The sequence below is a fragment of the Apium graveolens genome, chromosome 5, assembly GCF_009905375.1.
Source record: "Apium graveolens cultivar Ventura chromosome 5, ASM990537v1, whole genome shotgun sequence".
Lineage (NCBI taxonomy): Eukaryota > Viridiplantae > Streptophyta > Magnoliopsida > Apiales > Apiaceae > Apium > Apium graveolens.
The window spans coordinates 218,479,416-218,488,478 of NC_133651.1; the positions used below are offsets into that span (position 1 = coordinate 218,479,416).

General features: G+C 33.4%; 2 protein-coding genes across 3 annotated transcripts; one reads left to right on the forward strand and one right to left on the reverse strand.

Annotated features, from left to right (window-relative positions):
• The first annotated feature begins 3,447 nt into the window (after nucleotides 1-3,447).
• On the forward strand, nucleotides 3,448-5,526 carry LOC141724840 (pentatricopeptide repeat-containing protein At5g13770, chloroplastic). 2 transcript variants are annotated; one of them, XM_074527127.1, is made up of 2 exons: nucleotides 3,448-3,557; nucleotides 3,736-5,526. In XM_074527127.1, exon 2 carries the CDS (start codon nucleotides 3,793-3,795, stop codon nucleotides 5,341-5,343), a length of 1,551 nt encoding a protein of 516 aa, XP_074383228.1. In that variant the 5' UTR covers nucleotides 3,448-3,557; nucleotides 3,736-3,792; the 3' UTR covers nucleotides 5,344-5,526. The 2 variants fall into 2 exon arrangements, with proteins under 2 accessions (XP_074383228.1, XP_074383227.1); XM_074527126.1 differs by having other exon boundaries at nucleotides 3,460-5,526.
• Nucleotides 5,527-6,887: 1,361 nt separating this feature from the next.
• LOC141661606 (lignin-forming anionic peroxidase-like) lies at nucleotides 6,888-8,558 on the reverse strand. Its single transcript, XM_074468613.1, has 4 exons — nucleotides 8,259-8,558; nucleotides 7,939-8,130; nucleotides 7,668-7,833; nucleotides 6,888-7,541 (listed from the first exon to the last, which is right to left on the reverse strand). Exons 1-4 carry the CDS (start codon nucleotides 8,478-8,480, stop codon nucleotides 7,153-7,155), a joined length of 969 nt encoding a protein of 322 aa, XP_074324714.1. The 5' UTR covers nucleotides 8,481-8,558; the 3' UTR covers nucleotides 6,888-7,152.
• Nucleotides 8,559-9,063: the final 505 nt, after the last annotated feature.

Sequence of the window (9,063 nt, forward strand, 5' to 3'; positions counted from 1 at the left end):
GTATTCTGTATTGTATTTCTTGAGTCTGTAAAAAAGGTTAGAAGATTAGACTGGAGAATTTTTCTGTGAACAGATTCAAGCTAAGAAATAAAATCTGGAAGAAGATCAAACCATGATCATACCTCAGAGAAAAGTGTAAAAGCTTAGAGTTGAATAAAGCTATTCTATAAAAAAAAAATTAAGTCAAGATCGACAAGTCACAGATCATGTTATATCGAGAAGTCATTCGAGAAGTCTAGAATGACTTATCGAGAAGTCTAGAATGACTTATCGAGAAGTCTCAGAGATAGCGACAAGTCAAATGAAAATATAGAAAAATGGAGATATCGACAAGTCATTTTTGCATTTAGAGAACTCAGAGATATCGACAAGTCAAATTAAGATGTGAAGAATTGGAGATATCGACAAGTCAATCACTCATATAGAGATCTCAGAGATATCGACAAGTCAAAATGTATATAGAGATCTCAGAGGTATCGACAAGTCATTTCTACATATAGAGATCTCAAACATATCGACAAGTCATTTCACATGCAAGGATCTAGAGACCTCGACAAGTCAACTATACCTATAAAGAACTCAGAGATCTCGATAAGTTATTATACTTATCGAGATGTCACTTCCCTATAGAACAAACTGGAGATCTCGACATGCCTGTCAAGTACAAAATGCAAACAAGTTAAAGATTCAAGACTATCAGTCAACAAATAATCTATCAACTAGATTGAAAAGTCTACAAAGTAGCTGGAAGAATACAAGATCAAAAGACAATATTACAAAGGATGGTCACATACCTGCAAGATTCTGCACAAATTTGCTAAGCTAGAAATATATATAGAAAAAGGTTGCTTTAGAAAGTAGTTTAGTATATTTTAGTGCAAGTATTGTTAACTCGTGCTGTTATTCTATAAAGCATGAACTGGTCCTTAGTTCACATGTAACAAAATAGATAAAATTTTCTTGTATTCTCTCAAGATATAAGTTGTGTTCTTATTCTCTTAAAAACCCAGAATTTATATCAAGACAAACTAAATTAATACAAATTAAGTGAGTTTTGAAATACTGTTCTTGTTGATTTATTCTGTGAACACATCTTTGCAAAATATATATCCAAACAAGTTTAAAAAGGCTAAAAATCTAAGAAACACATTCACGCCCTCCCCCCTATGTGTTGCATTCAATATCTAATAGGTTTAAATAAAGCTGACCGTAAATGGTGGTCAGATTTACCCTCGTCGATTTTAGAAAAATCTGGTCGAATTTTACCAAAATTGACGTTGATCTTGTTTGACGGTAAGAGTGACGTGTCCTGACATGTGTGTGGGACCAGCTGACGTGTCGGGCCCGCGAACCGTGATATGGCAGATCCCCATCGGCTGACACGTGTATGTGCCGAGCCACATGTCAGCACTAGGTGTTCCAACTTTTTTCTGCTAACCGACCTTCTCTAATCGACTGTATTATAACCAGCTACCTAAACCGACCAACATAACCGACCAACACATGTCATGTGTCACCACTAGGTATTTCAACTTTTTTCTGCTAACCGACTGTCTCCAATCGACTGCGTTATAACTGATCACCTAAACCGACCAACACTTCCTACGTGTCAGCACTATGTGTTCCAACTTTTTTCTGCTAACCAACCGTATCTAACCGACTATATTATAACCAACTTCTTTTGTATTATAACTAACTATATTGGAAAATCCATATTTTTATACAAACATCTTAATATTCTCTAAAATATTCTCTTTAAATATTTTCTTTATGTGCAAATAATTTTGAATAAAGTTATGATTCGTTATTATCATAAATAAGTGTGCAAATATTTGAGATTACCGATATCTTTTTATTTAAGTTAATTGTATGCAAAAAATATATACTTTTAAAAAATTTCAAATTATTTAGAAAGGTGGTAAAATCTTACGAAGAAAATTTTAGAATTACCTCAATAAATTTAGGATTTCGTATGTCATAAGAATTTCTCAATAATATAGTTAAGCTGTATAGAAATTCGGCCCAAGAAACGTTTATTTTTATGTTGTTTGAAATTAAGATTTTTGTAATTTTTTTAACATGTTTTTTAACTGATTTTGTGAATTGCAAGAATATATGTATTTGTATGTTGCGGTTATATAGTTATGTATAACATGTATTATCTTTGTGTTAAATCACATAAATTATATAAATTTTTTATCAAAGGTGAATTATATAATTTAATTGTGCACATTACTTAGACTTTTCGTATTTATTTAAATATATGAAATAGTAGTGTGAAAATAATAATATTTTTTGCTTGAATTAATTCGTTAAATACATATATCATTGCTAAATTACGAAAATCTCAGCTCAGAAAATCTTGATAAAAATAGGTATTATTAAAAATAATAAACAATGTATTTTTATTGTTAATGTATATTTAACTTATACAATATTATAATTTTTTATCGAGTCATTTTTCTAAAATAGTCCATGTCGCCGCCATGAAGCGCGACTTAGTTAGCCCGTATTGTTAGAAAAGTTATAGTATTTTTTGTTTTTTTTAAAAAAAAATTGGGTATTTATGAAAAACCCTATATGTTTTAATATGAAAGTAAGGAATCCTAATTAGAATATAAAAAATCTAAAACAAGATCCACCAGGCCGTGTTTGGTGAGTCATAATTAACATTTTGTGTTAAATTATTGTAAAAAAAATCTTACACACAGTAAAGATAAAATATTAGAAAAATTAATAAAATTCATATTTATAAATATGTTGAACTTATATAATTAGTTAACCTTACATCTACACTATACTAAAACATAAAACAGAATACGCTAACGTAATACTTGCTAATGTGTCAAACCTCTAATTAAATTGATGACATCATCAAATCTTATCAAATGGTATGTGTCAAACTCACATTAATTTTGATATCTCCCACTAACATCTTCCCTAATTAATTTTACTTTTAATCCTATATTTCATTAATCCTCCCCTCATTCTCTCTTTTACCCAATTTCCTTTTCATTTCCTTTCCTCATTTTTACGCCCTTCAATTACTCTATTACTAATTAAATTTTTTATCAAATTATTTTTTATTTTTATATTTAATTAAAAATTGATAATATAAAATATTATAATTATGTCGTACTATTTTCTTGTGTTACATCGTAAACATAATATAGTATATATTGAAATTAAACTATTTCAAAATATATTTTTATAAAAAAATTATATAACTGGACGTGTGCGGGGGAACTAATCTAGCATGGTAATCATTTGCAAACAAAAAACGGGCTCCATATTTTGACATCTTCGATCGGCATACTTAAATTAAGTTAAAAACTACAATTAATTATCTGTTCCATGGCATATTATCTTACACGTATCACGCAGTCAGTGGTCAATTTGAATAGCATGCATGGCACAATCCATAAGGATAAGGTATATAACATAGTTGCATTGTAAGTTGTCAACCCTTCATGCCTTATCTCTCAAATGGCTACCATGCCCAATTCTCCAGATTGGTCACTAGCTTGTGTTCACTGTAATCAAAGAATTCATCAGCAGTTAGTCCCCTTCAATTCATCTTCGATTATCAAATCAAAATCTTTTCTTTTTGTCTCTTTTCTTAGCTCAACTTCAAGACTTTTAGTTTCAACTACTTCATCTAGTTGCAAATCACCAATTCTTGAAGATGCATCCTCTCATTCTCCTCCTGTGGCTGAACTTGAGCTTAAATTGCAGGATTTTCAGATACCGAAAACAGCGAAAATAGAAGACTCAAATGTGTTGATTTGTGCTATGTTTAAAGATCCCAAGAATCATCAACTTGGCTTTGAGTATTATCAAAAAGCTAAAGCATTGCCAGATTTTAGACCTCAGAATACAACGATAAAGCATCTGGTCAGGTACTTAATACGTTCGAAATCTTGGAATTCGATATGGTCATTAAGCGAAGATTTTGAGAAATTTTGTGTGTTTCCCGATAGTTCTACTTGTTGTAAATTAATTAGTAGCTGCATTAAAGCTAGAAAATTTAAAATTGTAAATAAAATTATTGATGTTCTGAAAAGTGGTGATAATACTGAAGGGATTATTGTTTTGGCATTCGAGACAGCAATGAGAGGCTATAACAAACTTCATATGTATAGTTCTACAATAGTCATGTATGAAGATATGAAATCTGCTGGCATTTTGTTAGACCCTGTATGTTATTGCCAGATAATGGAAGCTTATATGAAAACAGGGAATAATGATAAAGTTGTGGCATTGTTTCAAGAATTTGAGAAAAAGGTTGATTGGACACCGTTTTTGCCTCAAATTTATAGAATTCTGTGCGAATCGTTAGGTAAATCTGGTAGAGCTTTTGAGGCTCTTGAGTTCTTTAGAGACATGACTAAGAAGGGGTTTCCGGAGGATTCTTCATTTTACTCTTCATTGATTTATTCATTTGCAAATATTAAAGATGTGAAAATGGCTGAGGAGCTAATGATTGAAGCTGAGGGAAAGAAAATGTTAAAGGATCAAGCTACATTTTTGAAGCTCATTCTGATGTACATTGAACAAGGGATGTTGGAAAAGACTCTTGATGTAGCTGCAGTGATGAAACGTATGAATGTAAATATATCTGATTGCATTTTCTGCGCGATTGTGAATGGATACTCTAAGAAGAGGGGGCTAAATCAGACAATCAAGGTTTACGAAGACCTTATATTGGAGGGATGTGAGCCGGGCCAAGTGACCTATGCTTCAATTATAAATGTTTACTGTAAACTTGGATTACATTCCAAAGCAGAGGATGTGTTCTCGGAGATGGAGAGTAAAGGGATTTATAAATGTGTGGTGGCCTATGCGAGTATAATTGCAATGTATGGGAAAACTGACAGAATAAGGGATGCAATGAGGCTTGTTGCTAAGATGAAAGAAAGGGGCTGTGCACCAAATGTATGGATATACAATTCTCTGTTGGATATGCATGGAAAAATTATTAATTTGAGACAAGTGGAAAAAATATGGAAGGAAATGAAGCGAAGGAAGGTGTTGCCAGACAAGGTTAGTTATACAAGTATCATAAACGCTTACTATAAAGGTAAGGAGTTGGAAAAATGTGTTGAGTACTACCAAGAATACAGGCTTAATGGTGGTGGCATTGACAAGGCAATGGCTGCTATAATGGTTGGTGTTTTCTCTAAGACAAACAATATAAATGAGTTAGTTCAGCTTTTGCAGGATTTGAATGCAGAACGGATTCAGTTAGATGGGAGGCTGTATAGATCATCTTTAAATGCCTTGAGGGATGCTGGAATGCAAGATCAAGCTAAATGGTTGTTGCAGAGTTTTGAAGCAAGATAAGTTAATTTTGATCATGAGTAAATGTTGTATGTAGCAAACAAGACTATGGCATCAATATGATGGCGTGATGCATTTCATTGTACAAGACTCGTAGGCTTGAACGTGTAGTTATAATCCTCATAAATTTTGCAGCTGAATGTATCAAATACATTTGAGTACAAGTTGAAACAGAGTACTTAGACCTATTCATTTCTTACAAGCAAACATTCAAACTGGAATTGTCGATTTGGACAGCTGAGGATATGTTGATTCGTGAAGGTGAACAAGTACTTTGGATTATTCCCTGTACTATCCTATCACGTAGGTGAACATGAACTTTCAGTTAGCCCCTCAATTATCCTACCACGTAAATATTTCAAGGTAAGCGAATTGAAATACTGTATTTGGTTATTGCGTATAAATGTGGTTCTGATTCTGAATCACTGCATGGAATACAGAGCATCTGAACGCGCTTATACTAAAACATGCACATAACAGAGTCTCACAACTGATAATTATGTAAAAATGCTTTTGTCTTTGAAGCAAGATAAATTTCATTTTCATCGTAAAACAGCCCTACCTCGTTTACAAAACTCTCGCATCATGCATATTTGATTGTACAGATGATAAGAATTAAAATCTGCAATTTAAGACATTACTCTAGAAATAGCACAGGGACGGATTTAAGGGGGTATGAGGTGGCAATGATCCCTCCAAAACATCTCACAGGAGGCAAGAGCTCATCTTTCTTCAATTTTATATGTATACAGAATTTGTAATCTAGTGTATTTGGTTCCCCGCAAAACTTGATGGTCCTCCAAACATAATCACAAATCTCATATATTTTTCGGTTCAGTACACACATAAATGCACCTAAACTCCTACTATAATTTCTGGCTGCGTCCCTCGTAATTGATACTTGAAGGATTGAAGGTTATTTAGGTGTTGTCGTAACTTTTGCAGCCGAGTGTATTAAATGTACAAAGGGAACAGAATAATTTAGAATTCTGATTTTGGTAGCTAGAGCTAAAATATGTCACCGTTATTCGGTCAACATCGCCTCTCTATTATAGAGTGTATTTTTAGAGACTTGTACATAAAGGCCAAGGTAAACCTGTAATAAAGAAAACTCTTCTCAAGTAATCTGAAAACCTCAAGACTTCAATCGCATTTTCTAAATAAAAATAATTAAATTTTTCCCTAACTTATGTAATTGCTGTTCTTAATTGTGTGAGTTTAATTACACTCTGTATGGGCCATATTCATTCCTAGGCTGCCAGGTCTTCATTGATTTCAGTCATAGCACCGCTGTTCATCCATACTTGATCAACCAGGGCCAATGAAAAGTATATTTCAGTCTCAGATCCTGACTTACCAACTCTTGAACAGGATACTAAAAACATGCATATTGCTTATATCATAGTCATTTGATTTTATTATCTTATCATAATTATTTAATCAACATATACACATTTTACAAAGTTTGTAAGTCCGTCTTCTCAATGCACGATATTGGTACATTAACAATAATAGTACGACAATGAACAAAAGGTACAAATATGTCATAAAATGAAAAAGACTGTATAATTTACCACAGAAATTATAACAAGACATATTCCTTGCTTCACAATACATTAGACAGTACAGACAAAACTTAACTAGAATCTACAGAGAGGGTTATAATAACCCTTGAAACTCATATGACTAACAATACAATACAACATAGAAAGAAATAAAGAATTTCTGGATGAAAGAATGAATTGAACTTTTGTCTACTTGAACTTTTTATTTGTAACTTCTGGACATGCATGCGTTACTGACGGTAGAAGTTTAGGTAAGGGAACTACAGATTCTCCTGATCACACCAGCTTGACCTGTAAGGGGACTGAGATCACTCATTTTAGCCATAGCAGCTGCAAAATCACTTTTAAATGTGGCTGGATTCTTGCTGTAATCTCTCACGATGTCATCTGTTGACCCCCCACTAAGAAGGATTTGATCTGTTTCTAAAAGTGCCTTCTTTTGTAGTATATTCTTGTAGTAGTTGTTGTCAAATGAAGTAGATGTTACCAAATCAAGTGGTGCTAATTTGGTATCTCCACCGCTGGAAGGGCAGTTGCGTCTTCGGGTGCTTGCGAATCCAGCATCAATGTCTGATGCATTGTTGTATATTCTGTCACGGAATGTGAAACACTGTGCCTGTCCAAATGAATGTGCCCCTGAAATGTTTCAAAAAGATATTTTAATTAAATGTTGAGATGGAAAGGGGAACTAAGTAAATAACAACTACAAGATTAACACAAAAAATTCTTATTTCAGGTAAGATATATGTATTGATTCCTTACCAGACAAAGCAACCATCTCCCTTATAGTGAAGCCCTTGATAGCAAAGTCTGAAATTAGTTTTTGGAGATTATCGCGGAAAAATGGAAGACCGTTTGAGGCTTGTGTAAAATTGGTAGTTGTAGAATCTCTTCTTCCCAGCTTTACAGTCCATGACGGACCACCGGCCTAATTATTTGAACAGCAAATCAGATTAGAATGTTTAATACATACCTTCATGTGTGTGCATCAATGCATGGTGATAACAAGGAAATTTAATCTTAATGGGCATACCAAAACAGTAGCATCACGAGCAGCTATAGATAAAATGTCTGCACAAGATACCACTCCAGGGCATATTTTCTCAACGGCTGTCTTGGCTCGGTCTATGACATCGTAACCTTTTACAGAATTTTTATTGGGAGGGGCACTCTTCTCGCTTTGGATAGTAGGAGAATCATCAAGCAAGATTGATGCATCACACCCCTATAAATGTAAATACCAAGTCAAATTATTATAATTACCTAGTTCAGTACATATGCATTAAAAAGCTCTTAACACAATGCAAGTTGTAAAAACACATGTAGAACATTATCATGGTATGATGTAGTTACCTGAACAAAGCAATCATGGAAGTGAAGGCGAATGAGTGATCCTGCCAATCTACGCTCTGCAGATATGGAAGTTCTAACTTGTGTTTTAACAGTACTTTGTAAATTTGGACAGGTAGTATCATAAAACGAAGTAGATAACTGGGCATTGCATGGCATGCAAAAGAGGCCAACAAGAAACAGAGAACAGGCAACAGCCGCGGCACTATATTTGCCAGAACCCATTGTTGTAACAGTATGAATCAAGTTCTCAATTACTAAAGCTAGGATGGTTGTGTAAACAGTATTTAGTACGTACTAGTGAAGAATGAAGATGGTTTATAAAATGTTGCTGCATGAACCATCTTTTTATAGGGGCTCGTCAGCTATTTTAACTTGTTTACGCGTTTACTGCAAAGTGGTAAGACTTATTCTCCTCTGTCAACTACGTATTGTTAAATGGAATAGTCTACGTTGCTTTCTTTGAACTGTTTGATTTAGAAAAGTCAAAACTGGAGCAATCAAATTAGTTATTTTTATCTTGGTTAATTATTAAAACACGTATGGAATAGTTTAATCAAAACTTTCACATTACATAGTACGTACACAGAACAAATTTACTTCCACGTACAGAAACTTAACCCGCTGCTGTCATGATCCTATACAAGCTTTTACAAACAGAAATATACGCAAGTCGATCAAACAAGAAAGATCAAACAAGAAAGAATGCCTAAAATACAGTATTTTCCACTTTAACTGTCCAAAATGCTGATTGACGATATATTTTGTCCGAAATATCTACAAAATATATATTACAGACATGTATATA

Bases quoted from the DNA above. Each gene is read 5' to 3' on its own strand.
- LOC141724840 (XM_074527126.1), top strand. From the start codon at position 3,487: ATGGCTACCATGCCCAATTCTCCAGATTGGTCACTAGCTTGTGTTCAC.
- LOC141661606 (XM_074468613.1), bottom strand. From the start codon at position 8,480: ATGGGTTCTGGCAAATATAGTGCCGCGGCTGTTGCCTGTTCTCTGTTT. The intron at 8,131-8,258 runs GTAACTACATCA...TTACATTTATAG, and splicing joins TCCATGATTGCTTTGTTCAG to GGGTGTGATGCATCAATCTT. The intron at 7,542-7,667 runs GTAAGGAATCAA...GAAACATTTCAG, and splicing joins GGAGATGGTTGCTTTGTCTG to GGGCACATTCATTTGGACAG.